The following is a 16,421-nucleotide window of genomic DNA, read 5'->3' as shown; positions in this document are numbered from 1 at the left end:
GGGGGGACACCCCACATTTATGCCTACAACTTTTAAGAATTGTTTTCAACAAATTTATAACAATGTTTATTAGTGTAATAATCCACACCCTTCGAACCAAACCTCAACCTTTTACAGTTTTTAAAAATATTTATTTAAGAAATAAAGAGCGTGAAGATTTACACTCAAGAATTCAACACGCAACGGTGTATCCAGTGGTCAGATGCATCGCAATTGAAAAATAAAATGGTAAGTAAGGTCTGTAAATAAGGTTGAAGGGCAAACTTGTTCATAAACAGCATACCAGCAGCCACAGTGGAACCTTAAGCTTTGCCAGAGGTTTCGCAAAGCGCCGATGTCACATGAGAAATTCGATTGGATAGTGTGTGGTAAAGTGTTAAGTACCTGGTGTAAACGGGGAGCGGCTTGACAATTCAAGGGCAATGTCACCGAAGATGCATCTGTTTGGAGATACTTCACCACCACCATCGGCAGTTTCTTTAGTGTAATGTGCAGTTTTTTGCCTATCCACTGTTGGATGAAGGCCTCCCAATGGCTTATTCGTTGCAGGGATTTTATTGATCATGCTTCACCACGCTGGTCTGTGTGGCTTGAAGGGGGAAGCCCATGCCATTGCTCGCAGTCGCCAGGAATTGAACCTGGGTAAGTTCATCGTACAGTACGCCAACCACTGATTCACAAAAAGATTCTACTACATTTACATTTTGGGTATTTGCTCTTTAGCAGACTGGAGCATTTTTCAGCTTGAAAGCAGAAAATGTTAGTGACAGAGCATTTTTATCCTTGGCTAGCCGTCAGGCAGTTACCCCATCACGCGCTTTTAGATGTACCTCCGTGGCAGTCTGAAACGCTCTTCCGATATCAGGAAACCACTAGAGCAATGCACTTTAAAATATAGATTGAAAACATTTCTTTAAAACTGCTTTTTGTATTTAGTTTGTCCTTCCCCACGCCTCTGATTAGCATGGTTGGTTACGTATGGCGTGCAAGCAGTTATACCCAGTCCTTTTCCACCTCTGGAAAAGCAATTCCTGAACTGTAATTCCTTAAATTTCGATTTAAGAAAGAACCAAAGAAGATGTAATTCCTTATTTATGCACAACCACAAAGTAGCTTGAATTGATACGCTAATAATTTGTTTTGACTTTTTAATTGTACACCGCTCTTATAAGCCTGCTGCTCTAGCTGGACCAAACATGACCAAACATGTTGTTGTGATGCTGCGTTGACAGTGATGCACACACAGCAAAAAGCCAACACATTCATGAGCAGAGAGATCATCCCTCCAATTTGAAGGGCCATTGCCCAAAATGTCACCTATCGTATATATATTTTTATTTAGGGCAGTGTTATTGATGAACTGTTGAGGTCTAGATATGCCGGGCAATTCCAAGTACGAATTCAATACCAAGGGCAACACACATTTTATGACATTGAATCAAGGAAGAAAATTGAAAGGACTAATTGCAAAGGCCCATTCACAAACGCAACTACCCTGCAATCTGGCTGCGCATGCTGCCATAGATTGCACGTGCAAATGAGCGCGCGAAGTGAATCGGAGCAGGCCCGTTGTGGGTGAGCATCATTTTAACAGGCACATCATTTGAAGCAGCGTACACGGGCCTTCCGTCGTTCATCTTTTTGACAGTTTTTACGCACGCACTTCACAACCGGCGCGTTGCTGCGGGCGGCGTGCAAGTACGCGGAGCGCGCACGGGTGCTTTTAACAATCCTGCCGAGCAAAAAAAAAGAAAACACATCCGTGGAAACCAAAACGCTATTAATAGTGAACCTAACGGCATACATCAGCAGAGTGAGAGTTTTTTAGAGTGCGTTTTCACAGCTAGTCGCAAGTTGGAAAGCATCCTGTCGAGAAGATTCAAGCATTACGGCGGCTCAAGTGCACTCCTTACTGATTGCTCCTCGCGTGAAGCTTCGTCCAAGCCCTTGCTGTAAACACAGTGACATTTTGTTGACATTAGAATACTTAAATATTATATGGTTATAATAGCACAAGATCCATCCACAGTCCAGAGGCCTCGACAGAAATTGGCAGTAGCACAGGTCTCGGGTGTGCAGCCACGGTGGCGAGATGTTAACTCCCTCGCCCTGGATACAGTAGGTCGTGGGTTCGATTTGGACCCTGACACCTGCATATTCGGCGTTTGCATGTTCTCCCTGTGGTCGTGTGGATTTTTCTCCGGGTCCTCCAGTTTTTCTGCTCCACATTTAGAAACGTGTGTTGAGAGTATTTGGCTGCTGTAATTTTTCCACGCGATAAGCCACTTCACTGAGTAATCATTTGTGGCCAGGTCACTTCTGAAAAAAAAGCCGGAAAGCTCAGTGGGCTAGTAAAATAGGAACTGCCATGGGCCCTACAGGCCAGAGGGGCCCCCATGTGCCGGGCTACGAAGAGGAGTTGTAACAGGGGAGGGGGCCCCATGCCAACTCCACTGCGTCACTGGAGATTGGTAGAAGCTTAAGTGCACACATTAAACGGTACCATTTTCATTAAATATCCAATTAAGCAAGCCCGTGATGGCCTACTCATTTGAAAAGGTTATCACGTAATTTACGTTTATTGGCCCGACATGAAAACGTACCACGCAAGGCTTGTCTCGGGGTGGTACCACATTTTTTTAATATCTGGGCTGCTCCACAGACATGAAAAAGATGTGCTGCCTTACCGTCTACTGGGAGTATATAACATCACAAGCATTACAGTGTAGAAAACATGCATTGTTTACAGCCGTGTCCTTAGACCTACGATGGCTTGGGCTGGTATTTACTGAAGGTCTTCATAATTGAACAATTTTAATTACACCCTTCTAAAAACTATATACGTGCACATGTTGTTGGGAACGTGCAGTTTTCCTCCCAACGCGCTGCTTATAAATCTAGAGCGATCACAACCCCCAGTGAAACCGAGGAAAGCAATCGCTGTAAACCTCTGCTGAAAACCCTCGAGATATCAATCCACGTAGCCCAGACCTGATGCTCCCTTACAGGGGCTCTCACACATCTAGCCACTATGTGCGGGTGTCTGCAGCTTTTGTGAGCGGCGAGTTGTCTATCCGCATCTAAGCACTCGCCCACCCACTCACCCTCGCATCCACAAATTCAACGACCTGCTCACTCGCTCATGCATCCACCGACTCGCTAATACACCCAGAAGCATCTACACACCCATTCGTCCATGCACTAAATGCATCACATTTGCACACCCACAAACTAACCTACTCATCCAATCACCCGCTCAAGCATCCACCTACCCACGCACCTACGCACTCACCCACACACTTGCTCACGCCCGCACTTACCTACCGACCCACCCGCTCGCCCAATCGCATCCACCAAACCGCTCGCCCACCCACAAATCCACCCAACCACACACCCACCCCACTCACCCACTCGCGCATGTCACCACCCCGCTCAGCCACCCACGCATCTACCCAACCTGTTCAAACACCCACGCATCTAACCACCATGCTCACCCACGACGCTCGCCCACCCACCCACCCACGCGTTTACCCACCCCGCTCACCCACCCACGCATCTAACAACCATGCTCACCCACGCGGCTACCCACCACGCTCACCCACCCACCCACCCACGTGGCTACCCACCCCGCTCACCCACTCACCTTTCTCAAGTGCCTGGGCCTCGTTAACCTTCCACAGCTCGGCGACGTCATTGGCGAGGGGGTCGTCCGGGTTGGGTGCACTCAGCAGCGCCTGGATCGACAGCAGCACCGTGCGGATCTGCAGCGCCGGTGACCACTTGTCTGCAAGGGAAGACAATCGTCTGCATCGTGTGCCCCGCCCTCGCATTCTCGTGAAGGGCTGCTACCGGTGCAAGAATTATAGAGCTGAACTTAAATTGGTGACGACTGTTGTAAGACATTAACCGAGGGTGGTGGCAGTAGTGCACGAGCGTGAGAACTCTGTCCTAAAACGGTATATGGTGATGAGACACCATCTGAGACACCGAGCATGGTTTACCGAGTCGAAAGGAACCGGCAGTCTTTATGATCCTTGGTGCTCTGTTTGGCCTTCATTGTTAGAGAGAAAAAAACACTGAATAACATTTCCTGGATAAGACTGCAAACATATACACTTTCCCTTTTTGCCAAACTATTATTGGGCCAGCACTTCCTGACACCATTTGGGTCGTTGAGGTTATTTGACCATACTTGACGATGGTCAGTGTGTTGAAGATATGGAGAATAGACACGGGGTGGGCGGGGGGTTTTGGGAAATACAATACAGAAATGTACTTTGTTGCACTGCCCTATGCTGTTTACAACGTAGCCCAGTGTCGCCCATCCAAGCACTGTCTAGGCGCAGCCCTACCGAGCTTCCGACATCTGACGAGATCTGACGAGATTGGGGTGAATTGTGAGTGATTTTTATCAGGGCCCCGGTGGCAGACTACGAAAATGTGAACAGTTGGAGTGCGGAAATGGGCAAGCAGGAAGCGAGTTGTTACCCTGCATTTGCACGGTGCGTTTTAAATCCAAAACGCTTGTTTTTCGCCAAGACAAATCAATTTTAAAACTTAGTGACGGCCACGACGATCGACGGAGCGACCTCGAGTGTCCGCTTGCTGTACCCTTTACCCTTGAGTATGTCCAGGCAGATGCGTCCCAGCTTGTCCACGTTGGGGTGGTAGATCTTGGTCATGAAGCGCACCTTGGGCGGCGCCATGGGGTAGTCCTCGGGGAGGAAGAGCTCCAGCTTGAAGGTGCCGCCCTCGAAGGGCGAGTCGGGGGGCCCGATGATGATGACGTGGAAGTGGCGCGCATTGCTCTCATCCGGCTCGGCGCTGATTCCCGGCACGGGCTCCGTCATGAGCCGCTGCGTCTCCTGCGGACGGCCGAGGAAGATTTTTAGTTTTTATTTGTATATTTATTTTTTTATTACTGAAAGAACCAGGCTACAGTCTACATTATAGACTGCCAGTATGCTCACCGAGGTTAAGAACCAGGCTATAGTCTACATTATAGACTGCCAGTACACTTACTCCGATGAAGAACCAGGCTACAATCTACATTAATAGCTTTTTAAAAATCATTTCTATTATTATTCTATCTACGTGACTTTGCCGAAAGAACCAAAGAATATTAATTCCCGCAGTCACGAAAGTTAAGTCAATATTTTGTTCAATCGGTGAGTATTAACCGCGCTGTGACCTATCGAGCTTACACGTGGACACTTTGAAGAAAGTGTGACGAGCGGAAAAGTATACAGAGAAGAATGGAGAGAGGTGTAACTCAGTAATTAAACTGAGAGCAAGAGGGCATGTGGATTAACGGAAATAAACTGCGACATGATGAAAGTTTCACTGTGTGTGTTAACTTGCTATGACATATAGATCTGAAAGCGTACCGCGACGCAGGCTTGCAACTACCGTGCGAGGCATAATGATGAAGACATTGATCAGAGAAACCCAAGTTAGAAACATGACATTGACTGTGAAAGGAGGCAAGTAGGCCAAGTCGCAGGAAAGGAATACTGGCCGGTGGTCCAGCCTCAAGATGAAGCGGCAGTGGGGACGTGGCTGGAGGGAGGACGACCAACCAGGGGGGAGATGGGCCGATGAGATCATCTCACGTGCAGGAGCGAAATAAAGAGTGTTGCGTCGAATGGCCATAAATGATAAGGGAGGCCTTGATCCAGCAGTGGACAGATCATGGCTGCCGATGATGACCCGGATTCATGTGAAAAGTGTAGCCATCATTGTCTTCCCGCTCAAACGGAGACATCGTCTCAGCTGGTGGCCCTGAGGCGTGGTGGAAGTCCCACATTGCCATGGTCGTGGTCAGTCCTCATTGTCGGCTATGATACACATCGACAGTACTGTTTGGTTGTCAGCGATTCTTCCATGAATGGTCACGTTTGTGGAGAGATGATGCAATAACATCATCGTTGTGTGAACTGGTTAAATCGTCACCATGATCAAAGGTGGGCTGGAGTTAAGTGATGTTTCAAAATGTTTGGGTTATTGAGTTGTATCCAGGACACCCCTGCCTGCCCCCCTCAATTCCTTCCTGGATTCGAACCGTTCCTCTCGACTCGCCGTGGTGGCAAGATGTTAACTACCTCGTCTGGTATACAGGAGGTCGTGGGTTTGATCGCGACCCTGCCGATGCCTGTATATTTGGAGTTTGCATTTCTCTCTCCCCGTGGTCGCGTGGATTTTTCTTCTCCGGGTTTCCCCTCCACATTTAGAATCAACGTGACGCGTTTGGAGTATTTGGCTGCTATACATTTCCACACGCGATAAGCCACTTCGTTGGGTTATCATGTGTGGCCAGGTTGCTTCTGAAAAAAAGAGGTACACAGCTCAGTGGGGGGGGGGGCCTTACCTGGTACAAAGTAAAACGATCGTTCAATTTTGTTATTTAGGCCTCACCCCTTCCACGCTGGTGAAACTACTTGAAAATAGGTCGGGGGTGCTAGGAGGTCGGGTACCCACGCTTTACCCCACCGCAAGCTACCTCTCCCTGTCCATCGACCAAATCGAACGAACCCAATGTATGGCCCGAGTTCAAGAAGAATGGGTTGCCGTTTGACGCAAAGGTTATTCAAGAAACTTTGCCCCCATCGTTTTAAGTGGCGCGCCGGAAGCTCGAATCGTCCAGCGCTGTACCAAACCATTTAATGGCACTCAGTAATTCATTCCACGTAATTGAAGATGCGTCTCGCAACATATATGGTGGCACGTTCTTCACACACGCACACAAAAAAAACTGACGCTGCACTCCACACACATCTATTACAACCAGGCTCAAACGAAAGACAGCGAGATGTAAAAAAGACAAAAGATCCCCCGTATAGCCTTAACACACTGTAGGGGCAAGTGTTGTTAGCGCGCACCTATGAAGGCCGGCACGGCACACGAGGGGGTGGGTGGCCAGCACCATGCCCAACCGCCTTTGTCTCCCTCGTGGCGATGTTTACACACAACACACACGCGCGCGTTAACTTCTCACGGATTAATCAACCGAATCGTTAAATTGACCCCCTAGGTGATGGGGGAATAATTGAATCGCCGTGTGGCCTCACGCCAATTCCAATGGTGGTCTCACACACACACCAATGGTGGTCACACATACCAATGGTGGTCACACACACACACACCAATGGTGGTCTCACACACACATCAATGGTGGTCACACATACCAATGGTGGTCACACACACACACACCAATGGTGGTCTCACACACACACACACCAATGGTGGTCACACACACACCAATGGTGGTCACACACACACACACCAATGGTGGTCTCACACACACACCAATGGTGGTCACACACACACACCAATGGTGATCTCACACACACACACACCAATGGTGGTCACACACACACACCAATGGTGATCTCACACACACACACACACCAATGGTGGTCTCACACACACACACCAATGGTGGTCTCACACACACACACACCAATGGTGGTCACACACACACCAATGGTGGTCACACACACACCAATGGTGGTCACACACACACCAATGGTGGTCACACACACACCAATGGTGGTCTCACACACACACACACACCAATGGTGGTCACACATACCAATGGTGGTCACACACACCCACACCAATGGTGGTCTCACACACACCCACACCAATGGTGGTCTCACACACACCCACACCAATGGTGGTCTCACACACACACACACACACCAATGGTGGTCACACACACACACCAATGGTGGTCTCACACACACACACACCAATGGTGGTCACACACACACCAATGGTGGTCACACACACACACACCAATGGTGGTCTCACACACACACCAATGGTGGTCACACACACACACCAATGGTGATCTCACACACACACACACCAATGGTGGTCACACACACACACCAATGGTGATCTCACACACACACACACACCAATGGTGGTCTCACACACACACACCAATGGTGGTCTCACACACACACACCAATGGTGGTCACACACACACCAATGGTGGTCACACACACACCAATGGTGGTCACACACACACCAATGGTGGTCACACACACACCAATGGTGGTCTCACACACACACACCAATGGTGGTCACACATACCAATGGTGGTCACACACACCCACACCAATGGTGGTCTCACACACACCCACACCAATGGTGGTCTCACACACACCCACACCAATGGTGGTCTCACACACACACACACACACCAATGGTGGTCACACACACACACCAATGGTGGTCTCACACACACACACACCAATGGTGGTCTCACACACACACACACCAATGGTGGTCACACACACACACCAATGGTGGTCTCACACACACACACACACACCAATGGTGGTCACACATACCAATGGTGGTCACACACACCCACACCAATAGTGGTCCCACACACACCCACACCAATGGTGGTCTCACACACACATACCAATGGTGGTCTCACACACACACACCAATGGTAGTCTCACACACACACACCAATGGTGGTCTGGACACACACACACACACACACCAATGGTGGTAGGGTCACACACACACACACACCAATGGTGGTCTGGTCACACACACACACACCAATGGTGGTCTGGACACACACACACCAATGGTGGTCTGGACACACACACACACACACCAATGGTGGTCTGGACACACACACACCAATGGTGGTCTGGACACACACACACAAACAAATGGTGGACTGGACACACACACACAAACAAATGGTGGACTGGACACACACACACACCAATGGTGGTCTGGACACACACACACAAACAAATGGTGGACTGGACACACACACACACACACCAATGGTGGTCTGGACACACACACACACACATCATTGGTGGTCTGGACACACACACACCAATGGTGGTCTGGACACACACACACACTAATGGTGATCTCACACACACACACACCAATGGTTGTCACACACACACACCAATGGTGATCTCACACACACACACACCAATGGTGATCCCACACACACACACACACCAATGGTGATCTCACACACACACACCAATGGTGATCACAAACACACACACACACACAAATGGTGGTCACACACACACACGCACCAATGGTGATCTCACACACACACACCAATGGTGATCTCACACACACACACACCAATGGTGATCTCACACACACACACCAATGGTGATCACAAACACACACACACACACCAATGGTGGTCACACACACACACGCACCAATGGTGATCTCACACACACACACACCAATGGTGATCTCACACACACACACACCAATGGTGATCTCACACACACACACACCAATGGTGATCTCACACACACACACACCAATGGTGATCTCACACACACACCAATGGTGATCTCACATACACACCCCAATGGTGATCTCACATACACACACCAATGGTGATCTCACACACACACACACTGATGGTGATCTCACACACACACACATCAATGGTGATCACACACACACACCAATGGTGATCTCACACACACACACATCAATGGTGATCACACACACACCAATGGTGATCTCACACACACACACCAATGGTGATCTCACACACACACCAATGGTGATCCCACACACACCAATGGTTGTCTCACACACACACACACCAATGGTGATCCCACACACACACACACCAATGGTGATCTCACACACACACACACTGATGGTGATCTCACACACACACACACTGATGGTGATCTCACACACACACACATCAATGGTGATCACACACACACACATCAATGGTGATCACACACACACCAATGGTGATCTCACACACACACACCAATGGTGATCTCACACACACACACACATCAATGGAGGTCACACACACGCACCAATGGTGGTCTCACACACGCACCAATGGTGATCACACACACACCAATGGTGATCACACACACACACCAATGGTGATCACACACACCAATGGTGATCACACACACCAATGGTGATCACACACACACACCAATGGTGATCACACACACACACCAATGGTGGTCTCACACACACACACACACCAATGGTGGTCACACATACCAATGGTGGTCACACACACCCACACCAATGGTGGTCTCACACACACCCACACCAATGGTGGTCTCACACACACACATACCAATGGTGGTCTCACACACACACACCAATGGTGGTCACACACACCCACACCAATGGTGGTCTCACACACACACACACACCAATGGTGATCACACACACCAATGGTGATGACACACACACACCAATGGTGGTCTCACACACACACACCAATGGTGATCACACACACACACCAATGGTGGTCTCACACACACACACACCAATGGTGATCACACACACAGACACACCAATGGTGATCACACACACACCAATGGTGATCACACACACACCAATGGTGATCACACACACACACACACCAATGGTGGTCTCACACACACACACCAATGGTGGTCACACACACACACCAATGGTGATCACACACACACACACACCAATGGTGGTCACACACACACACACACACCAATGGTGACCACACACACACACCAATGGTGGTCACACACACACACCAATGGTGATCACACACACACACCAATGGTGGTCTCACACACACACCAATGGTGGTCTCACACACACACACCAATGGTGATCACACACACACCAATGGTGATCACACACACACACACCAATGGTGGTCACACACACACACACCAATGGTGACCACACACACACACCAATGGTGGTCACACACACACACCAATGGTGGTCTCACACACACACCAATGGTGATCACACACACACACCAATGGTGATCACACACACACACACCAATGGTGGTCTCACACACACACACACCAATGGTGGTCTCACACACACACACACAATTGGTGATCACACACACACCAATGGTGGTCTCACACACACCAATGATGGTCACACACACCAATGGTGATCACACACACCAATGGTGATCTCACACACACACACACCAATGGTGATCTCACACACACACACACCAATGGTGATCACACACACACACACCAATGGTGATCACACACACACACACCAATGGTGGTCACACACACACACACACCAATGGTGGTCTCACACACAGACACACCAATGGTGATCTCACACACACACACACAAATGGTGATCTCACACACACAGCAATGGTGATCACACACACCAATGGTGATCACACACACACACACCAATGGTGATCACACACACACACACCCAATGGTGGTCACACACACACACACCCAATGGTGGTCTCACACACACACACCAATGGTGGTCACACACACACACCAATGGTGGTCACACACACACCAATGGTGATCTCACACACACACACCAATGGTGATCACACACACACACACCAATGGTGATCACACACACACACACCAATGGTGGTCTCACACACACACCAATGGTGGTCTCACACACACACACACCAATGGTGATCACACACACACACACCAATGGTGGTCTCACACACACACACCAATGGTGATCACACACACACACACCAATGGTGATCACACACACACACCAATGGTGATCACACACACACACACCAATGGTGGTCTCACACACACCAATGGTGGTCTCACACACACACACACCAATGGTGGTCTCACACACACACACACCAATGGTGATCACACACACACACACCAATGGTGATCACACACACACACACACCAATGGTGGTCACACACACACACACACACCAATGGTGGTCTCACACACACACACCAATGGTGGTCACACACACACACACACCAATGGTGGTCACACACACACACACCAATGGTGATCTCACACACACACACCAATGGTGATCACACACACACGCCAATGGTGATCACACACACACACACACCAATTGTGATCACACACACACCAATGGTGGTCACACACACACACACCAATGGTGATCACACACACACACACCAATGGTGATCACACACACACACCAATGGTGATCACACACACACACACACCAATTGTGATCACACACACACCAATGGTGGTCACATACACACACACACACCAATGGTGATCACACACACACCAATAATGGTCACACACACACACCAATGGTGATCTCACACACACACCAATGGTGATCACACACACACACACCAATGGTGATCACACACACACACAACAATGGTGATCACACACACACCAATGGTGGTCACATACACACACACCAATGGTGATCACACACACACACCAATGGTGATCACACACACACACAACAATGGTGATCACACACACACACAACAATGGTGATCACACACACACCAATGGTGATCACACACACACACACCAATGGTGATCACAAACACACACACACACACCAATGGTGGTCACACACACACACACGCACCAATGGTGATCTCACACACACACACACACCAATGGTGATCACACACACACACCAATGGTGATCACACACACACACCAATGGTGGTCACACACACACACACCAATGGTGGTCTCACACACACACACCAATGGTGGTCTCACACACACACACCAATGGTGGTCACACACACACACACACCAATGGTGGTCACACACACACACACACACCAATGGTGGTCACACACACACACCAATGGTGATCTCACACACACACACACACCAATGGTGATCTCACACACACACACCAATGGTGATCACACACACACACACACCAATGATGATCACACACACACACACCAATGGTGATCACACACACACACACACCAATGGTGATCACACACACACCAATGGTGGTCACATACACACACACCAATGGTGGTCACATACACACACACCAATGGTGATCACACACACACACACCAATGGTGGTCTCACACACACACACCAATGGTGATCACACACACACCAATGGTGGTCACACACACACACACACCAATGGTGGTCACACACACACACACACACCAATGGTGGTCACATACACACACACACACACACCAATGGTGATCACACACACACCAATGGTGGTCACACACACACACCAATGGTGATCTCACACACACACCAATGGTGATCACACACACACATCAATGGTGATCACACACACACACACCAATGGTGGTCACACACACACCAATGGTGGTCACACACACACACACCAATGGTGATCACACACACACACCAATGGTGATCACACACACACACACACCAATGGTGATCACACACACACACACACCAATGGTGATCACACACACACACACACCAATGGTGATCACACACACACACACCAATGGTGATCACACACACACACCAATGGTGATCACACACACCAATGGTGGTCTCACACACACACACACCAATGGTGATCACACACACACACCAATGGTGATCACACACACACACACCAATGGTGATCACACACACACCAATGGTGATCACACACACACACCAATGGTGATCACACACACACCAATGGTGGTCTCACACACACACACACCAATGGTGATCACACACACACCAATGGTGATCACACACACACACACCAATGGTGATCACACACACACCAATGGTGGTCTCACACACACACACACCAATGGTGGTCTCACACACACACACCAATGGTGATCACACACACACACACCAATGGTGGTCACACGCACACCAATGGTGGTCACATACACACACACACCAATGGTGGTCACATACACACACACCCCCTGTCGTCATCGTCAACCTTCAACTTCCGCGGGGCTGGACATGGAGTCAGGGGAGGGGGTGGGCGAACAATTTCCTCTCACCTTGATGATGCGCTTGGGCAGTTCGGCCATGTGCGCGCGTGTGTGTGCGCGTTACCCTCGACGCAAAACGAAACGATTCGAGGGAGCCGATCGGCGACGTGAAGACGACGTTCGAGTTCAGGAGGCGGCCAAGGGGAGCGAGCCAACGCCGCTGTACTCCACAGAGCGGGCGGCACTTCCTGCTTGTCACGTGGTGGCGAGGGAGGAAATCGATTCCAATTGCCCTTTTGCCGTTGTGTTGCCGAATCGGTTCCCGCAATGAAATAAGACGAGAAGGTAAATCGACAAACGGGCAGGAATCGATTCTCGGTGAATGTCATTTAGCGGCGAGGCTGTAGAAATCGGAAAGGGGGGAAATTTTTAATCGATAACAGCTGGAATCGATAGTGTCATTCATAAAAAATGAATGAGTTCATGCGTTTCATAGTTTCATTTATTTGGTATAGCCCTGTGAGCCATTCGGCTCTTGAATCGGGTGCAACCGCAACAAACAAAAAAACCCAAAAACATGAACAAGAAAACATCTTAAAGTGACTTTGTGCATGTGCAAACAGAAAATCCAGGGAAAAAAAACATCAAAATATTCCTGAAATAGCACCGTACACCAACGCTGTGTGCAAAAATCCCAGTGGGATGCAAGTCAAACAACAACAACCACAAGACAACTAAGATTAAGGCCATCAGTCTAACTCCGTACTACAATAAACAAAAACATGGCCAAACCAAAAAACTTTTAGAAATCACCAAAATAAAGCCATAATTGCAATGTAACAGTGATCATAGGAACTGTGACCGATTTTTTTTAACAATAAACTACATAAATAACATGTAACACCAAACCCTAGAGCCACAGCTGGCTGCATGAGTTACTCCACAACATCAGGAGCATCAGTCGGAGTATCACATTTTTCAATGCACCTTTAAGATCAGCACACTAAATCAAAATACAGATAATACTTTGCAGCAATCATCCGGAGCGAAACATTTTATTTTATTTTAGGCCACTGAATAGCAATGGCAGCTAGGGGTGTACAACTCCTCTAGAGCAGTTTTGAGTGAAGATCTCATACGTAGTGATTCAAGTTAGTTTATTGGCAATAGCATTCCAGACCCTGGGGGCATCAATAGCAAAGGCCCTTCCTCCGGTTTTTGTACGACAATAGGGAATGTGAAGCTGGTAGATGAGCGAAGACCTGAGGTCAAATTTGTTCTTTGAAACAGAGGAGATCCAGCAGGTAGTCTGCGGATTTTTTTGTAAGTACATCGTGAATAAATAAGATCTGGTGTACAAGCCGTCGAACATTAAGAGATGTTAAGTTTGACCCAATGTAGAGATCACAGTGGTGAGTCCTATAGAGGCAGTTCAATGTAAATCTTAAGGCCGAATGAAATAATGAATCAGATGAGACACATTTAAATTGTATGTTTTTGTTGTTGTTGAATGTAACAGTTGCTGAGCACAGGCTGAGACAGCCAACAACTATCCGGCCGCGCAATATCTAGCGAAGACGACGAGACGAGTTCACTCCCAGAACCGGCAGCCCTGAGCTCTTTTATGCCACCCAGCGCAGCCTGGCTCCGCCCTTGCCGCGCCTCCCTTCTCGAAACTCACTAGCAGGTTCCAGGGGCTTCCAGATGGGGTCTTCCATGACCCTTGCCCCAGTTCGTCCGCCCTGCCGACACTCACACAGCCGTGTATACGCTCACTGGCGTGTACACTGTTTGTCCACCGCAGTTGCCGCTGCTGGGCAGCAGCCGGCGCTATTACACTACACATGTACAGTATGTTACCAAACAAAAAAGTTGAAACGTGCACAGAGAAGCACGGGAAGGCACGTGGCTTGTTATTACACCGCGAGACAGAAAGGGCAACACATGGATCCGAGAACCAACAAAAAGCGAGAGTAATTTTCGACTGTTAAGAAAAGTGCGTGAGTGGGCTTGCGCAGGACACGTGGCAAAAAGGGATGGCGGGCAAAGCAGGCCGTGGTCGAGGATCCACCAAGAAGATGGAGCGTTGACATCAGCTCGCGTGCAGGAGCTTGATGACATCGTTGTTTTTCGAATCCGTGAGCCGACCACGGTTTGCAGACGCCTTCATCTTGCAGTGGATAATTGATCATGGCTGATGGTGACGAAGCAATATCAAAGACTACTAAAACAGCACAGCAGTGGAGTGTGTGGCTTCCGAATTCAGTTTCGAAGTTCAAATTTAAGTCGGGGTGGAGTCCGCTTTTCATTCCTCTGGGATTGATGAAATGAGCACTTTGCAGGAAATCAAGTTATTGATTTAAAGTATTAAACCTGCCAAAGCAGTGTGGCATTTCCACCACAAGTTCAGGGCCTTTGAGTAAGCAATGCACCATGCTCAACAGTAGGAAACCACTGAACTATTCTCAAGATGGATTTGGTCAATAATGTTTCCCGCACCTCCGATTATCACGGTTGGCTACGCAGGGTGTGAAAAAAGTTCAACATATAATGTAGGATTTCGTTTTGTACAACACTGCCTACTACTATATTTTCCACCCGAATAAAGAAGCCACTTCAGTGCATCAGCTTTCGCTGAAATTGGACAATTTACAAGGTGGCCCAGATCAGGGCACAAAGGGT

The 16,421-nt window shown here is 48.6% G+C and overlaps 1 protein-coding gene across 1 annotated transcript; it reads right to left on the bottom strand.

Annotated features, from left to right (window-relative positions):
- Window positions 1–109: 109 nt before the first annotated feature.
- LOC116942432 (ubiquitin-conjugating enzyme E2 N-like) lies at window positions 110–14,038 on the bottom strand. The gene is made up of 4 exons (XM_032954355.2): window positions 13,809–14,038; window positions 4,619–4,865; window positions 3,644–3,784; window positions 110–1,950 (listed from the first exon to the last, which is right to left on the bottom strand). Exons 1-4 carry the CDS (start codon window positions 13,836–13,838, stop codon window positions 1,910–1,912), a joined length of 459 nt encoding a protein of 152 aa, XP_032810246.1. The 5' UTR covers window positions 13,839–14,038; the 3' UTR covers window positions 110–1,909.
- Window positions 14,039–16,421: the final 2,383 nt, after the last annotated feature.

Source organism: Petromyzon marinus, chromosome 14, assembly GCF_048934315.1.
Source record: "Petromyzon marinus isolate PM22_M1 ecotype Great Lakes invasive population chromosome 14, UKy_Petmar_22M1.pri1.0, whole genome shotgun sequence".
Lineage (NCBI taxonomy): Eukaryota > Metazoa > Chordata > Hyperoartia > Petromyzontiformes > Petromyzontidae > Petromyzon > Petromyzon marinus.
This window is presented reverse-complemented; position numbering and strand designations above follow the sequence as displayed.

Bases quoted from the DNA above. Each gene is read 5' to 3' on its own strand.
- LOC116942432 (XM_032954355.2), bottom strand. From the start codon at position 13,838: ATGGCCGAACTGCCCAAGCGCATCATCAAG. The intron at 3,785-4,618 runs GTAAAGGGTACA...CTTCCCTTGCAG, and splicing joins CTGCCTGGACATACTCAAGG to ACAAGTGGTCACCGGCGCTG. The intron at 1,951-3,643 runs GTGAGTGGGTGA...CTGTGTTTACAG, and splicing joins GGCCCAGGCACTTGAGAAAG to CAAGGGCTTGGACGAAGCTT.